At 37.7% G+C, this 26,992-nt stretch overlaps 1 protein-coding gene across 1 annotated transcript; it reads right to left on the bottom strand.

Annotated features, from left to right (window-relative positions):
• Positions 685-22,610, bottom strand: CRISP3 (cysteine-rich secretory protein 3). The gene is made up of 8 exons (NM_001285745.1): positions 22,551-22,610; positions 12,622-12,692; positions 7,857-7,973; positions 6,334-6,421; positions 4,744-4,892; positions 4,092-4,186; positions 3,086-3,174; positions 685-1,017 (listed from the first exon to the last, which is right to left on the bottom strand). The coding sequence occupies exons 2-8, from the start codon at positions 12,688-12,690 to the stop codon at positions 890-892; spliced, it is 735 nt and encodes a 244-aa protein (NP_001272674.1). The 5' UTR covers positions 12,691-12,692; positions 22,551-22,610; the 3' UTR covers positions 685-889.

The following is a 26,992-nucleotide window of genomic DNA, read 5'->3' as shown; positions in this document are numbered from 1 at the left end:
GAATTAAAGATAGCATATGTATCTTTGAAGATGTTTAGCTATAAAGTGCAACTGGGAACAAGGATTGTAGTTCAGGATTCATGAGACAATGATATTACATTCTGACCTTTTCATACATCTTGTTCTAGAAATATGATTCTCAATTTCTTTCTTTCTTTCACATTCCCAGCATGGGGTTACCCTCAAGCCAAGGGCCCCAAGCCAGGATTTGAGAGATGGAGGAGAAGTGGGAAGCCTTGGCACTGGGGAGAACACCCCTAGACTGGCAGGCAAGCTGGTCTGGGCATTGCCTGTAGGAGCTGAAAAGTGAGTTCTAAATCAGAGCTTCCTCTGTCCCATCTCCCAGGCCTTGGGGATCCCATGTTTTCTGATATAACTCTTTACCTCCTCCTCAGGTTTTTGTGAGGTATAATTGATGTACAATATTATATGTTTCAGGTGTACAACATAGTGATTTGCAATTTTAAAGGTTATACTCCATTTATAGTTATTATAGAATATTGGCTACATGCCCTGTGCCATACAAAATATCCTTATAGCTTGTTTATTTTATACATGATTCTCAATTTCAGTTCAAATTTCTAGTGATCATATTTGTAAGAGAATACAGCTTTCAGAATCTTCAACTTGATTAAATTCAGTTAAATTTACATCACCCAGTCTATATCAAAATCCAAAGTTGTTATCATAGATTAGGTTACATTAAATTATTTTTTGTATGAAAAAAAATTCTGTAAAATAAAAAGCAGATCTAGGAGAAAAAGACTCATTACTACTTGAAATCAAATTTGTAGCTAACATGTCTGTGATTTCCTTGTAAGTAAATATCAAATCTGAGTAGATGATGCAGCCTTCCATCATGTAGCCCTGCTTGGTCAGTACTGGGAATTTAATAAATTTTGCCTTGACAGTTGCAGGCAGCCTTGCAATTGGTCTTCACAAAATCAGAGGCACAGGTCCATGTTTCCTTTAAAGATGCACAGTTAGAATAGGTATCTTCGTACTCACAACTGTTGGCTGGAATAAAAGCAAAGAAAGTAATCACTTCATTATCATTTTCCTCCATAGCAGCAACACAAACAGTAAATTGAATGTGAGTGAGAAAGAGAAAATTGAGCAAACATGTTGGCATCATTACCCTGTGACAAGCACTTCATAGCTTGAAGGACACATAAGGTCTCTTAGTTAAACTAATCAATTAGCTCATCATTTATTTTAAAATTTTAATCTTTTGAAATGTTTCTAAAATGAATTGGCCTCTTTTCCTTCCTCAGAAAACAGAGTATGGTGAATTTAATGAACCTCTCTAGAACTGCACTGTCTGAAGTGATCAGCACCAGGCAGGTGATTGCTTACATTTAAACCTAATTGAATTAAAATAGAATAAAATATAAATTTTGGATTCTCAGTGATACTACTTACATTCCAAGTGCTCAATAACCAATGTGGCCAAGGGCTACTTTAAGAGATAGTACAATTATTTAACACTTCCATGAATGCAAAAAGTTATACTGGACTCCGTTGCTGTAGATTCTAATTCTACTAGTCTTTCTTTCAGGAATAAGAAATCATTTTAAGAAGATGTGGGTGCAAAATTGCAAAAACAAAAGGAAATTACACCATGATTGTTGGGTATTTCCATTCAGATGTCCCTCAGTGGCCACAGACTCAACACATCTCAAGCCAAGTACATTATCCTACCTACAAATTTGGCAGTTTTATAGTATTGCTTCCCACCTCTCCCCTCCTTTCACCCAGACTCAGAGAAGTGGCATAATTTAATCCAGGCACTAGGAATTAACCTGAACTCATTCCCTTCTATATTTCTAGTTTCTCTCTCTTTCTTTTTAAACTGAAGTATAGTTGATTAACAATGTTTTCCCCCTATTTTTCATCAGCGTGCAACAAACACAGGTAAGAAACACTGGCTCTTCTACATTCTTCCTATTTCCTATCACTGTCCATTTCTCTTCATTCATTTTGCCCTCATGCAGTAAAGATATTTGCTTTTAAACCCATGTTTTTCAACAGTCTCCAAGCTGGATTCCCATCCAATTGTTTCTGCATGCTATTGCCAGGAGCTCTTTGTAAAACACAATTCTGATTTCATCATTCTTCCATTTGAAATCTTTCAATTGGTTGCTCATTACTACTAGGATAAATTCCAAGCTCCTCAACAAATAGTATTCACCCAGGTGTAATTATTTTCTTCTGTAGTTAATTTATACAAAGCTTTGATATCATCACAGTTCTGAATTATGGCTGAGCAATTCTTCCATAGAGAGTGCTGTAATTCAGTTAGGTGAATGCATTTAAAAGGTAGAAATCTCAGTTAATGGGTTAATTGCATTGTGAATAATAATTATAATAACATACACCAACTAAACAAAAATACCAATGCTATACCTCTATTAACAGCAACACGGAATAAGACATTATATGACATTAATTTCAATCCTTTTACTAAGATATATTTGAAGTTTATGTGAGCAAATAACGCTATAAGCAGGTTTGACTGACATTTTAAAAGAATATAAAAGTTATTAGCAGATAAAAATACAAGTGTTCATTAAACCAAATTTGAGAATTAAATTACCCTATGGGAAAAATGAGGAATTTAGTATGATGAACTCATTAACATATAAGGAATTATAATTTTCAATATGCCTTTCCAGGATAAGTCAGATTCTGTGGTATCACATCTTTATATTTGTACATATTTCTCTTTTTAAAATTCCGTCGTTGCTATAATGTCATTAACTTTAATGAAAAGAAAGTTCATATTCAGTTGCAATGATTAATTTCCACAGAAAGTTTTTCAGATATGCCAATATGCCACAGGTTCAACACAGCTACAAATATATACTGGTGGTAAATGTTTCTTTAGGTTATGTACAATAACCAACTTCGTTGCAAGTAAGAATTCTCAACAGTGTAAACTTTTTGCTTAAAGGCACTCTGCTGAATAATTTTAATTTTGCCTTTTGGAGGAAGGCATTGCTTAAGTTGGTTACATTCAGAATATCTTCTAATGGTTAGCCATGTCAGGTCATTTATATTAACAAGTTAATGGTTTCAAACTTACTGCATAGTCCGTTGTCACAGTGATTGGGGCAGCTGCCACAAGGTGTCCCCTTTTGGTAAGGGACATGTTGTCTGCCAACAATATTACCACTGAAATTTGAAATACAAAATGTCAAGCATTTTTCGTTTTTCAAGTTTAATTTATGTTCCAAGGGAAGCATCCATCATCATATGGGACTAAATATCTTTCAGTGTTTTAAATCATGTCAAATGACTGAAAAACTAACATTCCCCAAGTGTACTCAGATCCCAATGCAAAGTAAGAATAATTCACATGTGCACTTACTTTCGTGACCCTATTCTAACAGCCTGAGCCGAAATGGGCTAATAATAGGCTCTAAAATTTACAGAGTGCATTTCAGTGTGGTAACATTGAAGAATTGATGCTTTTGAACTGTGATGTTGGAGAAGACTCTTGAGAGCCCCTTGGACTGCAAGGAGATCCAACCAGTCCATTCTGAAGGAGATCAGCCCTGGGATTTCTTTGGAAGGAATGATGCTAAAGCTGAAACTCCAGTGCTTTGGCCACCTCATGCGAAGAGTTGACTCATTGGAAAAGACTCTGACGCTGGGAGAGATTGGGGGCAGGAGGAGGAGGGGACGACCGAGGATGAGATGGCTGGATGGCATCACTGACTCTATGGACGTGAGTCTGAGTGAACTCCGGGAGTTGGTGATGGACAGGGAGGCCTGACGTCCTGCGATTCATGGGGTTGCAAAGAGTCGGACATGACAGAGCGACTGAACTGAACTGAACTGAAACTTGATGGAATTGGTAAGGCTGTGCACCGCACATACTGGCAAGAGGTAAACATATCCCATCAAGAGACAGGGAGAGATTGGTTGTGCCTCAAATTTAAAAAAACTCTTCTAAAGTTTTATCCCTCCTCCCCTCTACTGAAAAATTCTTTTCTAAAAGTCTGGTTTGTCCTTTAGATAACAATGTTAAAATATTAGATTGCTGATGGCATTATGTATTGACAACAAACTTGAAAGTATATACTTACGCAGGACAGTATTGGCAAACATAGAGGTATTTTAGACTTTGTTTGGGACAGTAGGCAACTCCACATCCAATAAGGAAAGATGAGTACCAAACAACCTATGAGCACATAAGTGAAGATAGGAGAGTACATTAGAGAAGAAAATATATTGAAAAAACTATAATAAGAAATATAAAACTGAAAAGAATGTTACTGATATATTGTATTTCTACATACCTTATGAATATATTTAGTTAAATTATTGAGTAGAAGTACTGACCTTTTATTTTTATTTTATTTTAGCCACTCCATGCAGCTTACAGGATCTTTGTTCCCCATCCAGGGATGGAAGCCAGGCCACGGCAATGTAAGTGCTGAGTGCTAACTGCTGGACTGCCAGGAAATTCCCTAAAAATCTTTTAAAATACTACATTTCCATGTACATTAACTATTTAATCCATTTAGGCTGTAAGAAAAATACAGGGTATATTTCCCCATTCAAAGTGTGCAGGCTTTTGACAAATGACAGCTCACGGCTGAAATACCCACAACATAGTAAAACTACTCTTTACCCATTTGAGATCTTCCTTTTAGTTCAATATTGGAATCAGTCAAAATTTGGAGAAGCCTCCTTTTTAAAGTACTGATGTCAGAATGTTTTTATCTGTTCCCTTACCTGGGTGAAATGTCCAACTACTGCTTGGGGACTCTTCGGCCCTACTTCAAAAGCAAAATCATGGACCTCATCATACCAGTTTTGGATTGCATTAGACCATGTGGAAGGGTAACTTGACATAAAGAGATTCTCACCACAGTTCCTTGTACCTGAGAAGAAACAGATCATTCATGGGGAAAGCCATCAAACATTCAAAGTCCCTGTCCTTCGCAGCGCTCATAGCTGTTAATCCATGAGGGAGTTTCTTATCAGCTATAAGCTGGAAAGAAGTCAGATGTGCTTAACACCTTGAGAATGGCCTCAAAGTGCACGATTTTGAGTACATCAAGATTCTTTTTTCTTTAGTATCTGTTCTCCCTAGATTCATTTGTTTACACTTTAAATTTTCATGAGCATATGCGTTAATGCATACTCTGCTTTGTGGGCTAAAGGCAGAGACTAACTCAATTTCTCTCTGATGCTTGCCCACATTCATCAAAGATTGTTTTATACACAGGACCCTAAATAAATGTTTATGATTGCTATTCTGTATGAACTTTGAAAAAAAGCTAGCACTCAGCCTTTAATTAAAAACCCCAATATAAAGCAAATGGCACTAGAAAAGACAATATTTTCAAAGATTATGAATCTCCCCTTAATAAGCAAATAAGAGCATCACAGGCCAAATTCTCAAAGAATAAGGAAAGAAGTGCCTCGTAGCACAACAGAAGTATTTCAAGATATTTTCAATATATATCTTAATATATTTTTCAAGTTGAATATTTCAAATTAGGTGGCTTTAAATGTAATGTCTACGTGCTACTTTAAGGGAGTGCAAACTAAATTACTCTTGGATAATCCTTTAAGAAGGAAAGAAAGAAGCTAAGATTTTAACAGTAGATTGAGATCTTCAAGAAAATTTGTTCCAATTTTCTACTGAATATAGTCATCCCTCTTCCTGTTTTCACTAAATTATAGTAAAAAAAATACAAGTAACAATGATAGTTCTACATTTAAAACAGATAAGTCATTTGCTTCTTTCAAATTGGGTTTGCCTAAATCTATGCCATTTTTGATAATTTCAGTACATATTTTATTCAATATTTAATAATAAGATATTTTATCTCATTGTTTCTATGTCTCCTGATGCAGAAGTCATGTCTAACAGGTTATTTTTTAATCTATATAGCAATGATTGTATGCCAATCACCCAGAATATACAAAAGACTTGACATTCTGTCATCAAAATGATTTAATCAAACATATGTTATAAGTACAAATATAAATAGGTTTAAAAATAACAACTGATTTCTCTCTGACAGTTTTCTATTCTATAAAACAGAGGAAGAGATGACTCCTGACTGCTTTACTTAGGGGATGGTTAAGAGGCACAAATACGATATTGTGTTAGCCAGTTTTTGTAAAATAAAAAACACACAATAAGCACAATGTGGTACTTCTCAGAGTTCTTTCTCCTGCAGAGAGTTTTTAAATTGAAAAAGGCAGCATTATAAGCAACATTTATTCACAAAGCTTTCTTAATGTAAGGTCAAAAATAGCCCTTATGGTCTTGCTTGTTCATGGACTCAACAAAAATATTAAATTACATACCTACTGTTCTATCCTTTTTGTTACTGTGTTTGAAAAGGCACTTGTTTGCCCAATTTTGGGCATTTGCTGCTGCCTTGCTGTTCCATTGCTAAAACAAGAAGAGAAAAAAAAAGATGCATTCAATGACTTAAATTACAAAGGAGGATAAGTTTTATGATTAGAACAGTGGACTAGTCTATATGAGCACAAAATTTCTCTATGTGCATCTTCTGCTTATCATGATAGTCATGGATATCTTTTTCATGTGTCTTTTTCTGCTCCACAAAAATCATACATCTGCCCTAAGTAATCAAAAAATCTAAGAGAGTTAATGGTCTGTTTTTGATGGCACAGTAGACACACCTCAGTTTTTAGTAATGATCCTCTCTAAATATTGATCAACACACGGAGATGTTGAGATTATTTCTCCTGTAGTACTGAGCTGGCATACTTTACTCTTAGTTCCTTTTTTTTTTTTTAAGAAAGTACGTCTGGGAGACATGTGGCCTTCAGTACTGGACTTAGAAAAGTGGGCTGTTACTTACCCTAGATCAAAAGGTAATAACCCATTAACCCTAGGTTAGAAGAAATACTGAGCAGAAAGACATCTCTCACTGATATCTAAAGATTTGCTTTTACTTCTGCCCCCCACAATTTAAATAGCCCTTAAAACTAGACAAGTTGCTTCACTATAATAAAGCAAAATTTAGGAGACTAATGAGACAATGAGCTAATGAAGGCCCCTCATTTGCATAGGCCCTTTCAGAGTGGCAAGAGGGCACCTCAGAAGATATTTGGCCATTTTTGTGGGGAGGGAGTGGTAACATTTGCAGTGGTAAGATATTTTTATGTTCTCTTCCTTAAAGTTAACAAAACTTGGATTTCTCCTACTAATAACGTATCTTCTAGAAAAGGTCTCGGTCATAAATTACAGCCCAGGTGGAGTGGACATTAATCATGAGGATGGTGTGGGTGATGGTATTGTAGTTATGACTGTACAGAGAGGCAATAGAAGGAAGGGAGCACACAGGCCAGAGAAGTTATGAGAAAGCTGTTTTTATAAAAAAACAGCAGAAAAAACCTAGTGAAAGTATCTAAAAGTCAGCTTATTAAGGTCAGAAGGCACATACTAACCTCAGCGGCAGGGTTCATGGAGAGGCTTCAGGGGTTCCATGGGCACCCTGAAACTTCATACTGATTGTATACGTATGTATGTAGATGCATTTTTTTCTTTTTAGGGGAGAAATTCTACTTTCAAATATGGTAAACTCTGAAATATGCATGATAGATTATAGATTCTGACAGATTTAAACTATTGTCGTGAATAGAATATAGAAGGAGGAAGTACGATTTTTAAGCAAAAAATAGTATATGGAATTTAAAAGAAGAAGAATTTCTTCCCTGTCCATAACACAGCTCAAATGAAATAACAAAGCAGAGCCAGAACTTCCAAAGCTTGAAAGTTCTTAAGAGATGTAATTTACTAGGTGCCAGCTCTTACCACAGCCAGCTCAAGCCACTTTCTTTATGTGACTGCTTCTTACCATCTTCAGCATGTTACTGGGAGGTGGAGAGACTCCTCTCCTTAGGTCATTGTGTTTGTTTACAATCTCAGTTTGGACATTTTTCAGGGTGGTTGACAAATCAGCAAAACGTTGATCCTGAAGGAAAGCCAGTTTAGGATTAGTTTTGAAACTGCATAGAAGAATGCATAAGTTAATTTAAGAGAAAAAGGATTATTTTCAGACATGTTCAGTTCAAGTCAGTATTATTAAGCACTGCCAATGAATCTGAGCCCAAACTATAATTTTTAAGAAAGAAATAATGTTGAATTTTAAGAGTCGGGCTGTAATTCCTGCCGTGATGATTAAAAATGCCTCGATGGAAATTCCCTGGTGGTCCAGTGACCCTGTGCTTCTGCTTCAGGAGGCACGGGTTCTATCACTGGTCAGGGAACTAAGATTCCATACGTTGTGTGGTGCAATCAAAAAATAAAGACACCTCCGGGGCTATAAATGCCACTTTCTAGAATAAAGAGACATCTCAGTGTGAGTTTTCTAGACATATGAATGAAAACACAATGACAAAGTTACAAGATTGGAGCCATTAAACATTCTCATTCACACTCAGTCAGGCTGTGGAAAGGGAGTGATAGGGTGCAGGTAGGTGGCTCTTTTTAGACCAGTGGTCCCCAACCTTTTTGGCACCAGGGACTGGTTTCTTGGAAGACAATTTTTCCATGGACCTGGGAGCAGGAGATGGTTTCAGGATGATTCAAGCATATTAACTTTATTGTGCACTTTATTTCTATTGTTAATTACATCAGCTCCACCTCAGATCATCAGGCATTAGATCCTGGAGGTTGGGCACCCTTGTTGTAGATATTTGGGGAACCTTGAACTGACACGCTGTGTGTATTTAGAGAAAGTATGTTCAGGCAGAATCCAGGTGTACTCAATATTCCAGTAAATAATTCTACCTATTATGTGACAGACTTTATGGGGTCTCTCAAAAGACAGTTTAACAATATTATAAAAAAATCTCCTAAGCAACTTGGAGGGAGCAATGTCATTCCAATTAATGAACTATTGCTGACTTTGTTCCTTTTAGTAATAGAAATATAATTAACAGGATATTAAGTCAGGTGCTGATATTTTTGGTGTATCTTTGCATGTATGTTGGGAAGGCTTGAGTCCGGAGGTACAGTAGGGTGTGTAAATAGTGCTCAGAAAGTCTGAGCAATTTGGTGACTTAAATTTACAGAAGAGTCTGATGGTATATGTACATGAGCAAAATTTTGAAGCATTAAGCCCAGACAGGGCCTTTTGTTGATTTTCCCTGACACCCTGGGATAAGTTATTCTCTCCCTTCCCCAGTGCTAAGTCTCCTCAAAGTTCTACAAATACTGTGAACATGGGTCTCACCACACTTTATTGCCACTATCTTGTTATGTGTCCATTTCTCCTGCCTGTTTGTATGTCCCTAAAGACAGGGACCAATATTGAATGTGTGGTACTCCCAGACTGGGCGCTTTCCCAGCTATCGATTCCTAAATAGCAAGGATGCAACTGAACCGACTTAGCAGCAGCAGCAGCAGCAGCCGATGTGAAATACCAATCTCTGTATAAAAGTAATTGTGGTTTCGGACCGTGAATTTTAAATCATCATAACTAGGCTCAAACACATCTTTATTAATCAAAATAGGAACCACTGCAATCAACGCATTTTTGCCAACAAGAAATAAGTTTGTTTATTCCTGTAGCATAAAAATACTTGCTTTGGGATTCAGTGAACCCTTGGAAAGCATTTTCTGCCTGTTTCTGGTTGCAGAAGAATTTTCCCTGCAAAAAAGCTGTCTTGATGCTTGAAATTGTAGTTGGTTGACGATAGGTCAGGTGAATATGGCAGATGGGGCAAAACTTCATAGCTCAATTTGTTCAACTTTTGAAGTTTTGGTAGTGCAACATGTGGTCACGTGTTGTTGTGGGGAAGAATTGAGTTCTTTCTGTTGCCCAGTGTCAGCCACAGGTGTTGTAGTTTTCAGTACATCTTATGGATTTGCTGAGCATACTTCTCAGATGTAATGGTTTTGCTGGGATTCAGAAAGCTGTAGTGTATCAGATGGGAGAAAGCAATGTCAACTCACTTCAGTACTCTTGCCTGGAAAATCCCATGAACGGAGGAGGCTGGTAGGCTGCGGTCCACTGGTTGCTAAGTTGGACACGACTGAGTGGCTTCACTTTCATTTTTCACTTTTATGCATTGGAGAAGGAAACGGCAACCCACTCCAGTGTTCTTGCCTGGAGAATCCCAGGGACGGGGGAGGCTGGTGGGCTGCCGTCTATGGGCTCGCACAGAGTCGGACACGACTGAAGTGACTTGGCAGCAGCAGCAGCAGTGTATCAGATGGTCAGCAGACCACCAGGCAGTGACCATGACCTTTTTGGAGTGCAAGTTTGGTTGTGCGAAGTGCTTTGGAGCTTCTTCTCAGTCCAAACACTGAGCTGGTCATTGCCAGTTGTTGTAGAAAATCCACTTTTGTTACATGTCACAATTCTGTTGAGAAATGGTTTGTTGTTGCATAGAATAAGAGAAGATGACACTTCAAAAGGATGATATTTTTTATTTTCAGTCAGCTCAAGAGGCACCCATTAACTGAGCTTTTTCATCTTTGCAATTTGCTTCAAATGCTGAATGACCATAGAAGGGTCAATGTTGAGTTCTTTGGCAAATTCTCATGTAGTTTTAAGAGGCCAGCTTTGATGATGCTCTCAATTGGTCAGTCAACTTCTGATGGCTGGCCACTGTGCTCATCTTCAAGGCTCCTGTCTCCTTTGCAAAACTTCTTGAACCATCACTGCACTGTACATTCTTGGAAGTTCCTGGGCTAAATGCATTGTTGGTGATGAGAGTTATTTCCATCAAATAAGAAAATTGCTCAAATTTGCTTTTTGCCTAACATCATTTCCCTAGTCTAAAATAAATACAAAATATACAGCAAGCAATGTCATTAGCAAAAAAATTGATAAATGCATATTAAAATGATGTATACCTAACCATATTTATTTAAGAGTGTATTCCAATATCAAATAGCAAAGTTCAACAATGCAAAACCACAATTACTTTTGCAGTAACCTAAATACATCAGATTGTAAAATAGCTCCCTGGATATGTCCTTTTGATTCTGAAAAATGTAGTTTCATTTCAAAGCATACCAAAATTTTGTTTCTGAAAAGTCATTATTTTCTGCTTCTTACCCTATCTTGCTTTGCAGACAAATTCTATTGAAGAAGACATGTTTTTCATTGGTTTGTTTTAAAAATGAGCATTGATAAAGTTTTTATTAAGTGACAGGTGATATGAAAAGTGTTGAAAGTACAGTGGATAAAAGGTGGTATCTATTTATCCTTAAAGAGTTTATATTGGAGAGGCAATATGATATAAATAGATAATTATGACCTGATAACTGAAATGATAGGAGGCATCTACTAGATATAAAGGGAGGAGGGATTAATTCTTCTTGATTGAGCTTAGAAAAGATTTCACAAAATATGGTGTGGACTGGGATATTGAAAGATAAATTGTGTTTTCTAGGCATTTGGAGAAAATGCTCTGAGCAGAGGGTGTGTAGAGTATCTGATCAAGAGACATTTACTGGTGCAAAGGACCCAAATTATATCTCCCTTTTAAATACTTTTATAAATAAAGACTGGGACCTGGACTGGACACATAACAGGGGCCTAGAAAGGGCCATGGAAGGAATCTTCAGGGAAGAAATTGGGAACACAGCAAACAACTTGAATGAAACCCTAGCTGATGAATGTATTGTATTTGGATTGAAATTTTGATTATAATAACACAATAGCTATATTTGTAAATGCCAAATGAGGTTAAATGCAATGTCAGAAACCTGTGATCCTAGCTAATCTTGTGTGCCTGGAGTCAAAGGAGGGTGTAGGAACAGACAGCAGTGCCCAAAGCTCCTCACATTCAGAGGTTCTCTGATCAGGAGGTCAACACCTTATATGGGCATCTCCACACCAATCATTGGAGAACATGACTGATCCTGTTTGGGAGATTATTAAAGTGAAGCAGCATATTAGAAATAATTAGAACATCTTACCTAACATATACTAATTGTAAAATTATGGGCAAAATCAAAATACTTAATATCTTTAGTAAATTTTCTTGCCTTTTAATTTAAAATTATTCTCACAGGATAATTATGAAAATTAAATGCGGTGATGTGTGGGAAGAAGTTTTGCTAATTTGAGATCATATAAATATGTTGCTAATTTTCTGTGGAAGTCACTTTGAAATGTATTAAATAAAAGTAAATCAGAAAAGATCTCGGGACAGGAGAAGTATCATTAGCTTTTAAATCCACAAACCAGTGCTATCACCAGAAATATAATTAAGGCATCACATATGATTTTAATTTAAAAAAAGAAAAAATAAACATTGAATTGCTAGGTATAATATATATCACTTGATGAATATATTACAGTGTTTATTATGTGATCAATATTAAAATTATTAATGAGATTTTTACCTCCATTTTTTTTTTACTACATCATACTGTATTGTATTTATGCAGGTCTCAATTCACGCTATCCATATTTCCAGTGTTACATATCCTCACGTGGCTAGAAGCTACCATATTGGTTGCCACAGCCTTAGACTGAAGAACAGTGAGCAACTTAGAAGTACTTTGCAACGTACCAGACACTCCGGTCTTTTTTACTTTCAAACACTGATCCCTCAAAGTTGCATGGCTTGTTGTGAAAAGATTTTTACCCTTGACCATACCTGTCCCTTTGCAGGAAAGAATGGAAGCCACACAGCCGCCAGGAACAAAACCACCGTGAATAATGCCATCGCTGGGAAAACAAAACAAAGGAACAAAGACCTGCGTTGGAATGTTTAGTGCATGAACTTCTGAGGAACACAGGGGAAAAAACAAAACACACAAAGCAGGGATCTCAGTTACACCAGATTCATCAGTGGACATGAAAAAAAAAGAGGATGTGTCACCAGGAGTCAGTAGAATGATAATGGATTTGGCCACAGACCTGAGCCTCCAATGGGGACAGTTAAGAACAGACTGAAGCACTGGACTGAAACCCTTGAAGATCACCGTGAATGTCGATGATAAGTCATTTTACCCTGCTGTTGTCGCTAAGTTGTATCTGACTCTTGTGACCCCAGGGGCTGTAGCCCGCCAGGCTCCTCTGTCCATAGGATTTCTCAGGCAAGAATATTGGAGTGGGTTGTCATTTCTTTCTCCAGAGCATCTTCCCAACCCAGGGATCCAACCCGTGTCTCCTACATTGGCAGGCGGATTCTTCATCACTGAGCCACAAGGGAAATCCAATTCTGCCCTAGTTCCACAGTTTTTCCATATAATTATTCTCCAGGTGCTAGGAATGGCTTCTTCACACTTCCCGACTGTGATAAAACAACACACACATATATGCGGAAACTAAAAAGAAGGTCCGGGGGAACTTATTTGCAGGGCAGGGCAGTGGTGGAGACACAGCTGGAGGAGGGCATGGAGACCCACTCCAGTATTCTTGCCTGGACAGAGGAGCCAGGTGGGCTACAGCCTACGGAGTTGCAAAGGGTCAGACATGACTGAAGCGACTTAGCACAAAGCACGCAGTGGAGACACAGACATAGAGAACAGACTTATGGACACGGTAGGGGTGGGGAGGAGGAGGGGGAGGGTGGAAGGTATGGAAAGAGTATCATGGAAACATACACTACCATATGTAAATAGATAGCCAATGGGAATTTGCAATATGGCTCAGGGAACTCAAACTGGGGCTCTGCAGCAGCCTAGAGGGGTGAGATGGGGAGGGAGCTGAGTGGGAGGTTCAGGAGTTTCAGGAGGGAGAGGACGTTAAAAAAAAAAAAAGAAGGACTAGCCCTTGCTGGTTTCCTTACACCTTGCTTAATCCTTTATAACCCCAATTAACATCTCAAATTACCGGTGAACATATGCCACTTCTTCCCTGTCAGAGCTCTGGCTCCTATGCTTGGCATTTCCTAGAGCCCTAGGTAAATCCACTAAGGAGTAAATGCTTTTCTTTGGTAATTTCAACAGCTCCCTTCAACTCTGCCCAGAGTCCCTATTCATTCCCATTCAAATCTTCCTCTTTATTACAATGTCTTAAATTCCAAAAAGGCAACATTTTCGTTCTGGATCTAAAAACAAAAGGTATAGTTCTTACATTTCAAGGTCTTATTAATACCAACCCAATCCTGTGAACACCTTTAATATATTCACATCATTTGCCTCACTAATTCAACTTCTTGGAATCCCCAGGAAATAATAATATATACTGGTAAAGCTTTAGGCATATTTTTTCATCACATTAATATTTATAAAGGTAAATATTGTAATGAATTAAATATTTAATATCACAGGGGTAAAATGTCTAAATAAATTCAAACACATTCTCTTGCTTAAGCATATTAGACATAAAAGTTATTTTATGATGATTTTGTAATAAGGAAAATGTTTATATTTTGAAGTTAAGTTTTTTTGAAAAAAAAAGGAACATCAAATGGTACGTGGGAGGTGCTTAGCCTTCTGTGAAAAAGTATGGGCCCTTCCAAAATTTATATATTGAAGCTCTAACCCCCCAGTGTGGCTATATTTATATTAGGGCCCCTAAATAAGTAATTAAGATTAAATGAGGTTATAAGAATGGGTTCTAATTCACAGAATTAGTGTTCAGAAGAGACATTCAAGCCCTCTCTCTGTCTTTCTCTCTTGTCTCCATGAACCCAGAGAAAAGCCCATGTGAGTGCGCCATGAAGGTGGCCCTCTGCAAGTCAGGAAGAGAAGTCTCACCAGAAACTGACCATACTGGCACCTTGGTCTCAGGTGAGAATTGTGAGAAAATAAATTTCTGTTGCTCAAGCCACCCAATCTATAGTATTTTGTAATAGCAGCCTGAGCAGACTAACATACTTTCTCATGTATATTGAGGGTCAGATTACTTTCAAGTGCATTCCAAGGCCCATAACATGTAGTCATTGGAAATCTGAAGCTGCATATCTACGTTAAGCGTTTACTGATTGCCACTCATCATCCATATTGCAATATACCTTGGCTTTTCTCACGGATAGATGACAAAAGCTCTATGACACAGGTTTCTCTGGGGTCAGTTTTTTTCTTAACATTTATTTATTTGCCTGTTCTGGGTCTTAGTTGCAGCATGCAAACTCCTGGTTGTGGCCTGTGGCACCTAGTTTCCTGACCAGGGATTGAACCTGGGCCCCCTGTGTTGAGAGCACTGAGTCTTAGCCGTTGACCAGCAGGGATGTCCTGGGACTAGTTTTAATATAGGGTAACAGGAGAAATTGTATTGCATAGTGATATGGGGGAACTTGATGCTCAGAGATTTGGGAATGCAGACATTATGATTCACCTGGAGGACAGCACCAAAAATAGAACCTCAGACCATTCTCTTACAAAATAAATGATCAGACAAAAAGCTAGGCAAACAGGAAATAAAATTAAACAAAAATACAAAAGAATGAATTCATCCTCATGTGATAAGGTGTTATTTTCTTCTGTGCATTTCCTATAACGAGTCTGTGAAGTGAAGAGTGTGAAAGTGTTAGTTGCTCAGTCATGTTTGACTCTTTTTGCGACCCCATGAACTGTAGCCTGCCAAGCTCCTCTGTCCGTGAAACTCTCCAGGCAAGAATACTGGAGTGGGTAGCCACCCCCTTCTCCAGGGGATCTTCTAGGCCCAGGGATCAAACACTGGGTCTCCTGCATTGCAGGAGGATTCTTTACCATCTAAACCAGTCTATATCACTATAATTCTAGTAATTATTGCGAAGGCACTCTTGGAAAATTGCCTCTGACTTTTGTCAGATTTATTGTTTTAGTTGCTCTTTTTGCCACCTGGTGAAGCTAATGGTTTAGGCTTTTTCTGTAAGTGAAGAAATGAAGTACAGAGATGTTAAGTAACCTTCTGACAGACTCATTGCCAGATTGAGGCTACTTGGGATTTTTTTTAACCTCAATAACCATTTCCCACTAAACAGTATCATACTTTTGAGGGGCGTGGAGTTCTGGGTAAGAATGTTAAGCATTCTGCCTTGACAGAAATAGTCCTACATTACTATTAATATAAATCTTTTTGCAGCTGATAAATAGCCAATAAATGACTGAACACATTTGAGAAAATTAGAAAAAAAAATAGAGAATATTAACAATTAAGTCAATCATTTTCTGTTGTCTTTCAAATGTAAAACTTCTAAGTCTTGGAGAGTGCAAATATTTTCTTAGGATATCCTTCTTGACTTCAAAACATAGGCCATTATAATAGCCCTCATTTATGTAACTGTGTTGGAATAATAGAGCACTTTGTTGGCATTTTAATGAAGTATTTTTGTCTGTTTAATAACTAGAATGAAAAGGGATGTAATTGGATTGGAAATCATAAAACTGATAGCTTATTCCTATAAGGGTTCTATGAAGGATACAAATTATAGAAGTGTTTATACAGTGTTTTGAAATTGTAAGCTCTTCTATACCATTAAAATTTCATTCACAGCAATAGAAAAAGGTTGATTTTGTTTAGATTTTAGGTGGGCAAAAGGAAGAGGTGGGTGAAAGGAATGAAAATATGAAGACAGAGAAGGAAAAATAGGGAAAGAAAAATGAACTTATTTCTGTATAAAGCAGATACACAAATTTAATATTAAAAAGAGCCATTTGAATTTTTCAGGGACACCTGGCCCTTTATTGAGCAAATCTAAACTTTGGTACCTGGTATTGTCATGAAGGAAAGCGAGCGCTATAAATGTTGACAAGCCTGAGATTTTGTTGTTATCATTGGTAATACTGTTATACCCAGCTCATCTTTAACTAGTTATATAAAATTGAAAATATTCATTATATCAAGTTAGAATATGGTGACATAGGGTCACCTCATAGGGATTTTGTGATGTTTGAGAAGATAAATAACATCAAAGCAATCTGAAAACATAAAAAATAACAACATGTACCCCCCCTTCTAGCATTATCATTACTATTTTTACTATTATTTAAGATGCTTGCTCTCCCAGCAGAAATCTCTCATCTCTCAGGCTCTTCAGGGATTGGCTTTGCTGAAGGCAGCCTCCTGGCCCAAGGTCATGCTCTCTTCCTAATTCACCCTCATCCTATGGCTGTCAGGTGTGGGATATAAAGGCCTGACTTCTTTGCTCCAAGCAGAGACAACTCTGAAACATTATCCCAACTTCTGAACTACTCAGAAGTAGTCGACTGGCTGAAGCCTCCAATGAGACTACATCACACCTCTGCCTAATTTTGCTTTCCCCTGACTCCCTCCCAAAGAAATTGATCTCAAGTTCGTTTCCTGATAAACTTTCCATCTCTCAGATATTGTTCCTAGAGGATCCAACCTGTGACATCATTCATTAGATAATCTTTTTTTCATTTTCCTTAACTCTAGCCAGGCTTCTTCAGTTATCCTTTGATCATATGCCGTTAACGCCTTAGATTATATTAATCCTCAACCTGGATTCTAGCCACATCCTTCAGAAAACATTTCTAAGTGCCTCTTCCCAAAGAAACTCACAAGTTAAGTCCAAAAACACTGATCTTGCCACTGGATGGGAGCCTTTAAAACTTATCATGTAAAGTTTTGATTATATATTCATTTTCTCTGACCCATCTGCAAGATCTTATTTCTCTCAATTTTTTTCATGCACTTTTGACATTTTCTTCTATAATTTGACTGTGAGTGTAGAAAGGACAGACTACCATTTTCATTCTTTTAAATGCCTTATGGCTAAAGACAGCTCCCTCTTTATGTGCTTAGTGGTAGAGCTTCAGAAGCTAAGTCTCCAGAGGACTCTTTCTTAGGTTAGTGTCCCTGGACATGTACATTCCTTGGGCAATGGCCCAAGTGGGCCTCGAGGAGAATTGAAAGCCAAAGAGAAAAATGGGTCTTTCTTTTTCTGCAAGCCAGTGACACTCAGTAGTTATTTTTTTCTTTAACAGACAGTCATCAAATTTTGCACACTATCCATGACAGCAGGCTAGAATCTATTGGACATATTCAAGTTAACAAAATATGATTCTCATTCACTCTCTGACCCTCAGCATATCATTAGGGTAGCTCATGATTCAAGCACCTAGAATATGAACTTGTTGAACCTTTCCAAACGTGTGTAAAAGTGGAGGGAAAGGTTTTCTTTTTCTTTTGCTGTTGACCCATTCTGGGAGAGGGAAAAATCCAGCATAGCACAGGGCTCTGGAAATAAGTATGTCAGATGATGTAAATATAATAAAGGTCCATCAGCAACTATAAGACCAATGCTTTTAGCTCCATTCCACCTCTCTTCTTCAGTGGCCTCCTTAAATAGAAGGTACAGATTAGATATGATTTATTTGCAATCATGTTTGGTACAGTCACACTGAAATCAATGGAAAGAACTAGGAAAAATATCTGCTTTTTCTGTTCTCTGCTTGCATGGAGATGATTTCTAAATGTGTGTAGTTATATGTTTCAGCTGCTATTTATTTAGTAACAAACTTTAGATTCCTTTTCACTCATTTCCCTTAAAAAGTTATTTTGCTGTGTAGAAGTCATTGTAGCTTTCCTTACATGATTTTCCTTCTGCTTTTCATCATTTTCCTTTTCAGGTGATTAGTCATCTCTCCTAAGTGTGACTAGAGAAAAGCCAAATACAGGACTTGAAATATTTCTAATTCCAAGTGTTGATGGTTTACGTGTGCATGCTAAGTTGCTTCAGTCATGTCTGACTTTTTGTGACCCTGTGAACTGTAGCCTGCCAGGTTTGTCTGTTCATGGGAATTCTCCAGGCAAGAATACTGGAGTGGGTTGCCATGCCTCCTCCAGGGGATCTTCCTGACTCAGGAGTTGAACCTGCATCTCTTGACATCTCCTGCAATAGCAGGTGGATTCTTTACCACTAGCACTACCTGGGAAGCCCTAATATCTAATGACTAAGAGCAGAACAAGTCTTTTTGAAGTGAAAATGTATATAATACAGTTAAACTATAACATCTTATTTCTTTCTCACCTTGATGTCAGGCTCTTTGCTAAGTTTGAAACACTTACTTGAAAAAGAAAATATTATTTGCTCTAATGACGTGATATCATTGCTTATTAGAAGATAAAAAGGACATTTATAAAAATTATGCAAGCAAACATTGCCTTAAAAGTCCATCTTGTGGAAATAAGAATTTTCAAATTATAAACTAAGGAGAATGTGCTTTGTTCTTAAGAAGAGAGTTCATAAAAGGGTCTGTTTACAAAGCAAACTTCCAGGTTTCTATTCCAGTCAGGATGTCAAAATAGGCAGGCTTCTTGTTTCACTCCAACATGGATATGGAAGGAATGACAGAAGCAAAATAGAATTATGACTTTCAAGAAATATAAAAAAGATGGGAAGAAAATCTGGGGAGAAGTAAGTCTCTCATGACCTCTAGTGTGTATGTGTTGATGTGTGTGTGTATGTGTGTGTGATGGGTGTGAAGTGAAGGAAGAGGTCACATCCTGAGGCAATAGCTGGCCTGAGTGTGTAGTGATAGCCAAGCCTTTTAATTTTTGCTCTTGCCTCAAGATAATCATTGCTTCCCCATTATTGCAAAATTCTGTAGCAACAGAACTAGCCACCTGCCCTGGGGCTATGTATCAGCAAGATAGCATCAGGGGAACATAACCTTCATCAGATGTAAAGAAATGTGTGGATTATTCTACATTGCTATTACATTCATGCACCTATTCCATCTCACCCCCTAGGGTTATGTATGAATTAGTATAACTACTTCCTCTCAATGCTGTTTCCTAAGGAAATGAAACCTAAGGAGTGGCAGCAAATGAAAAGGATTCTGGGATTAAGTCTGTTCTAGTATGTTTTTGCTATATGACCCAGGAAAGCTAGTATAAGTATGAAAATAAACCAAAATTATTGAATAATGTACTACCTTGTGCAATCTATATGCTATTATGAACAGGCAGGAAGCCCCTTGCCCTAAGTGAGCCATGTATAATGATGCCATTATATGGTGACTTCCCAGGTGGCACAGTGGTAAAGAATCTTCCTGTCAATGCAGGAGATGCAAGAGACATGGGTTCAATCCCTGGGTCGGGAAGATTCCCTGGAGAAAGAAATGGCAACCCACTCCAGTTCCAGCATTCTTGCCTGGAAAATCCATGGACAGAGGGGCTGCAGTACATGGGGTTGCCAAAGAGCTGGACACAGCTGAGCATGCACGCACAACTTTCTTGTGAAGTACTGGGTTTTTCTTTACGGGCTCACTTTAAGCTCACAATAATCTACTCAATACCCTGGCTTACAGATGGGCAGTCCCAGCATCAGAGATTCAATAATGAAGTGCCATAAACTTGCAAGCAGAACTGGGGGATAAAACTAGATATTTTGGGCTCAAAGCTCTTGCTCCTGAAAAAAGAGAATGGAAATGTTTTAAAGAATTATGGGGACTAGAAAAACATGCCATTAAAAGTATTAACACATGTGTACATAATGTGTGAGTGAGTGAGTGAAGTTGCTCAGTAGTGTCCGACTCTTTGCGATCCCATGGACTGTAGCCTACCAGGCTACATTATAGTTATAGACACACTTATATACCTAACTACAGAAAACTACGTGAAGTGAAAGTATTAGCCACTCAGTCATGTCCGACTCTTTGTGACAGCATAGACTATAGCCCACCAGGCTCCTCTGTCCATGGAATTCTCCAGGCAAGAATACTGGAGCGGGTTGCCATTTTCTTCTACAGGGAATCCTCCCAACCCAGGGGTTGAATCCGGGTCTCCTGCATTGCAGGCAGACTCTTTACCAACCGAGCCACCAGGGAAGACATCAGAAAACTATAGGATGCATTATTTTTCAAATATAGTTTAATATAATATTTAATCTTCGTTATAACACATTCTTTCATCTCACCACTTACATGTGAAATGGAAAGCAGCCTATAAGAGTTTGCAAACCTTTTAGACTTCATCATATAAGAAATCTACAAAGATATCTAAATAACAACAGCTACATTGACAGTTCCCAGAAAGCAATTATTTGTTCTTCCCAAAGATGAATTCTCTTCTCTTTGCTTGAATTTACTGAAAAACGTTACTAGAATTCTTAGCACTATGGGGATTTAAACATTACTCAAGAGTTCTGACACTGCTCCTCACAATTTATCTCTTCCTCTTACAAATCTGACCTCAATTCAGAAGCCCTATCATTGTAGAGTAGCTCCCAGGCTTGAAACTTGAAATCAGTTTAATTTCCTTTGATTCTTCTCCAGAGTGTGAATCATATAGGTAGACATTGTAGGTTTTGGTTTTAAATAGCAGAAGTGGGACTACGAAATCTTCTCTGGCAATAGTATGTCTTCCCTAAGCTTCCTGGATGCTAGTTAGCGACAGAGGAGAAAAGCATTAATTTAAAATGTTTTTAAAGTGAAACCTTTCCTCTGTGAAGTGAATAGCTGCTCACAGGTCATCAGAGGCAGGTATGTGGTTTCTTGATATCTGCTTATCTAGGATTACTTCTTATTTGCCAAGGAATATAAAGTTTTATATAAAAATTGCCTCCTTATATAAAATAAATGCAACTGACATTATACTTAAATCACTTATATAAAAGTAAATACCTGAAAAGGTTGACTTTTGTTGGGAAAGTTTCTAATTTTTTTTTTTTTTGACTGCATTTCATAGGGGATATTTTATCTTAGGTTGGTAATCTTTAGAATATTTTTGTTTCAAGATTGGTGCTATTACTTTGTTTTGGTGGATTTAAAACTATTAGCAATAGCTTCCCATACTTATTTTAATAATGTCTATATTATAAAATGTCCATATATGTTAATACTAGTAAAATTATTTTATTCATTTATAAAAAATTTTTAATTGGAGGATAATTGCTTTACAATATTGTGTTAGTTTCTGACATACATCAACATGATCAGCCATAGGTATACATCTATCCCTTTCCTCTGGAAACTCCCTCTTACCTCTCACTCCACCCCACCCCTCTAGGTTGTCACAGAGCAAGGAGTTTGACTTCCCTGTATCATACAGCAAATTCCCCCTGGCTATCTATTTCACATATGGTAATGTATGTGTTTCAGTTTTACTCTTTCAGTTCCTCCCTCCCTCTCCTCCCAAGTCTGTTTGTATCTGTGTCTCCACTGCTGTCCTGCAAATAAGTTCATCAGTACCATCTTTCTAGATTCCATATGTATGCATTAATATACAACATCTGCTTTTCTTTTTCTGACTTACTTCACTCTATATAATAGGCTTTAGGTTCATCCACCTCATTAGAACTGACTCAAACATGTTCCTTAAGTTATTATCTTGGAAGTATGAACACACGTATAACCATAGTTTTTCATTTTTGCATTAAAGGAAGTTCTGGTATAATTGTTTCCAAAAATCACAGGCATAGGAATTAATTATATTGCTTATTTAGAACGAAAGGTAAAAACTAATTTATTATATTAGATAAAAGTGCTTTTTGTTAATATTAGAGCTATATGTTACTTTCTCAGCTTAAAAAGAATAGAATAGCTTAAGATCATTACTCTCAATATAGGTTATCAACAGTCTTGAAAACCACAGTCATTTACTAGGTATCATTTTTTCACTGACAAGGCATTAAGTACTTTGTCACAGTAAAATGTTCACTTTAAAAATAAAGATATTGTCACTTACTGTTGATCTTCGGGGCAGGATGAAGTTACCTGCTTTATCTGTGGGAAGAAGACAAGCGGAGAGAACGACGTTAGAGAGGTATATATGCATTATACCTATTTCCTGCTCTGACAAATTCTGGTTGTGCAAGTAAATCTGTCAACAAGGTTGGAAACCGGATTTGTCATAATACCAGCAGTCTCAAATTTCATTGCTGGTTGTCTAACTGAACTTTTCACATTATCTTGGATTCCCCACGCAACTTTTAAAAATAGCTATTTCACATTTAACTACTGTACACTTATTCTTTGAAGTGCATATCCTGCTAAATTTATCCACATTTTTGTAAATCAGTATTTTGACCATGCTTAACCAAACTATGCTCATTACAACATTAGAGTTTTCAAGATTACTTTTTTTTCTGTAAGAATAAATCTCTGTTTATCATTTTTTGTGAACTATAGAGAATACAATGCTTTCTTACAGAGATAAAATATATTCATTAGTATTTGCTTGAACCTTATTTTGGTGAATAATTTAGTCTTATCTTTGTAAATGCAGGGTCACAATGTCTTTCAAAACAGAATGGAAAGAGACTCCATAACTTATTGGTATTTCTAAGTTTTATGTTCTCCTGATATTAATATTTATTTTCTGGCTATAGGAAATTCAGCATACCATTGATCTACATTACATATTAAATTATCATCATTTGATTCTATTTGTCTATGAAAGCTTAGTTAGTAATTCTAAGCATGTTTCCACATCTCAGAAAAGAAAAGAGCTGAACAAATAATTTCAGGTTTTCTCTGTTTCTAAAATGTAAGGATTTCATGTATTGAATTTTAATAAATGAGGAAGTATAAATCAATAAATCACAAGTAGCGTATATGTAGCACCAGCAGACATTTCTGCCTGCTTACATTAGCCTATAGATTGCACAGAGTTGTACATAATTCAATAATTTTGGTGCATTTTCATGTGCATGGTGCATTTTCATGGTGCATTTCATCTTGAGTCATATGCAAAAATACACTAGAACAGACCAATGCCTGGTCAACAGTCACATTATTTAATGACAGCTTGTAAACATACTAAGTAATTAGGAAAAATAATGTTTTATTTAATAGTGCTAAGATGAGAAAACGTGTGTAAATTACATGCCATGTAGTAAAAATTTGTAAATTGTTAGTTCCCTCCTATTTTATATGCTTCTTTCCCTATATGTCTGGACAAAATTGCCCCTAACACTTTCACCTATGGGACTGCACTTTATTTTTGTGACAGATGGTTTGACTAACTAAGATACAGATATTTCTGTGAGAGATTACCATAAGAAGTGGATTTTTGTTTAGTTGCTAGGTCGTGTCGAACTCTTTTGCAACTCCGCTGACTGCAGCCTGCCAGGCTCCTACGTCCATGGGATTTCCTAGTCAAGAATACTGAAGTGGGGTTGACATTTCCTTCTTCAAGGGATCTTCCTGACCCAGGGCGATCAAACCCACGTCTCCTGCAGTGGCAGACAGATACCACAAGTAGCATATATGTAGAACCGACAGATACTGAGCCACCAGGTGAGCCCAAGAAGTGGATAGAAAATGGTAAAAGAAACGGTGCTATGTTTTCACTCATTAACGCTTAATATAATTTTTCTTATTTTGTGTTTGTAGACATAGCTTGAGAGCTTGTTCGGAGGTTCTAGCAGGGGAGCGCAGCTACTCATATACCCTTGACCGAAGACCGGTCCTCCTCTGTCCGGGATGGTCGTCCTCTTCGACGGAGGGCGCAGCTTCGGGAGGGACGCACATGGAGTGGTGAGGGAGGAAGGGGACACCCGCCTAGCCAGCCAGATCAGCCGAATCAACCCTGGCGATCAATGGGGTGACAGATGTCGCAACCAGATAGCCCTCACATCCTGGAGGCATGGCTTGACAACAGCAAAAAAATGTCCCTCACCATCTAGTTCTGCAAGGATGAAGTCACCAGCCACGGCAGTCACTGACCTTCAACGCATCCTGAAAGGAGTTCAGGGCGGAGATCAGGAATAACGCCCTTTGTGTTCTAGTGAGGCTGGCAGAACAGGCCTTCAGATAGATATTTTCAGGGGAAAATTTTATAAGCCCATTTTCTTGCATCTTCTCATATCTAGAAAAGCACTGAAATAATTAATGGAGACTTCTTCTCCTTCTGACTAGCAGCAACTTGCTACTGAGATGTGTGCTTGATTGGGTGTATCTCTTCTTCACCAAATCTTATATATACTGAACCCCACCCTTCCCCTCACCCCTTATCTCTTTGGAACAGTTCCTTAGAGCTGTCTGAGAGGCTGTATCTTGGGCTACAGTCCTCAAAATTCCTCCAATAAAACAACTCACAGATCTCTTGTTGTGTGTCTTTTTTCAGTCAACAAACTAAATGATCACTAGGTACACAGTTAGTTGGAAGTTACCTTACTTGTTAAATATTAGCACCCCTATTGAAAAAGTATCTGGATCCTTTGAATCATGAAATACCATGCACATATATTGGAATGACAGAATAACCTTGATTTTCCAAAACGGTTGTTTGCAACCATCTTTGCTCCCTCACCTCTCATAATTTTTCTTTTTCTGTATTTATATCCAGCATGGTCATTGTTGGTCTTTTGTGACCTATCCCTATCAATTTTATCAATAAATATATGCCAGCTTATTCTTATGTGTGTATCTAAGTGTGTATATACTGTGTGCTCAGCCGCTCAATCTTGTCTACTCTTGGGGACCCTATGGACTGTAGACCCCAAGCTCCTCTCATGGGATTTTCCATGCAAGAATACTGAAGTCACTGGAGTCAGTTGCCATTTCCTCCTCCGTTCCCCCTACTCAGGGATCAGACCTATGTCTCCTGACTCCTGCATTGGCAGGCAGGTTCTTTACCAGTGAGCCGTCTAGCTAGATTTATGTCAATAGGGCAAATCACTTGTTTCTGTGTATGTAGGTTAATCAGTTCCAACTATCCTAAAGGAACTTGTAACTAAGTATTTCAGTGACCCCCGCTTTTAAAAAGTATATCCTGTTTAGGGAATGTTGTTTTTCTTCTTGAAATTTATCTTCTCTTCTTGGGTTTGGACTAGTACACCCTAAGTAGGTTGGCTATAAGACCAATATACTCTAATCAAATTGGCTATAATATGAATAAAGAAAGCAAAGCTTCCTCCTTCCCTAACCAGTCCTCCTCTCATACACAGTAGGAACTGGATGATGCCTTTTTTTGGTCATTTTTGTGCTGATCACTCAAAACTAACTAGTTACTACAAAGATAAATAGCATCCTTGTGAAGGTGAAGTCGCTCAGTCATGTCTGACTCTTTGTGACCCCATGGACTGTAGCCTACCAGGCTCCTCCATCCATTGGATTCTCCAGGCAAGAATACTGGAGTGGGTTGCCATTTCCTTCTCCAGGGGATCTTCCTGACCCAGGGATCGAACCCGGGTCTCCCGCATTGGAGGCAGACGCTGTAACCTCTGAGCCACCTATAGCTGATCTCTTATGGCCCAGCTCTCTATGACTTATAATTCCTAATTGCCAAATACCTATAGTTTACTGTTAAGAGCATAGTCTTTGGGAAATGTCAGGTCTGCGAAATGCCTCTGAGCTTCAGATTTCTCTTCTGTAAAATATAGATTTTATAATCATAGGCTTGCTTTGGTGATTGAAAAGTATAATGTACACAAAACTTACAATACCTGGCATATAATACTCAGTACCTGGAGTTAACATCTTTATTATTCTGCAAGGCCTAGTATTTGCTGAGCACATACAGTGTTTCTATAAATGAATTTTGCTGGATTGAATTGCTAATTCTAGAGTGTTTATAATATTTTTTCCCCTCTTTTACGTCATAGGAAAGAATCAGTATGATTTAATCAAAAGTGCAAGTTTTCAAGGACCTGTTCTATTGAAAACTGTCAGGGTGACCTTTAATAAAATGATCATCTCTGTATCCTCACGAAGAAATTGAGGGGCATAGACTTAGATGCAGTTTGAAAGAAGGTGAAAGTGAAGTCGTTCAGTTGTGTCTGACTCTTTGCAACCCCCTGGACTGTAGCCTACCAGGCTTCTCCGTTCATGGGATTCTCCAGGCAAGAATACTAGAGTGGGTTGCCATTTCCTTCTCCAGGGGATCTTCCCGACCCAGGGATTGAACCCGGGTCTCCTGCATTGCAGGCTTTAACCTTAACCAAGATCTCATAAATACGTTGTATGTTTATGAATGAGTTGTTCTGTTGAATTATTCTTCAATATAATAATTTAATTTAGAAACATTAATTTCCAGGAAAAGGAGGATTTGAGTGCCAATTTATTGGCATTGTTTTCTCATTTCCTTAGTCCCTACAGTTAATTCGCCAATTTCTTCTTTTTTAATTAAGACATATTTGATATGTGATTATGTAAATTTAAGGTGTACAGCATGTTAATCTGATT

Source organism: Capra hircus, chromosome 23, assembly GCF_001704415.2.
Source record: "Capra hircus breed San Clemente chromosome 23, ASM170441v1, whole genome shotgun sequence".
Taxonomy (NCBI): Eukaryota; Metazoa; Chordata; class Mammalia; order Artiodactyla; family Bovidae; genus Capra; species Capra hircus.
This window is presented reverse-complemented; position numbering and strand designations above follow the sequence as displayed.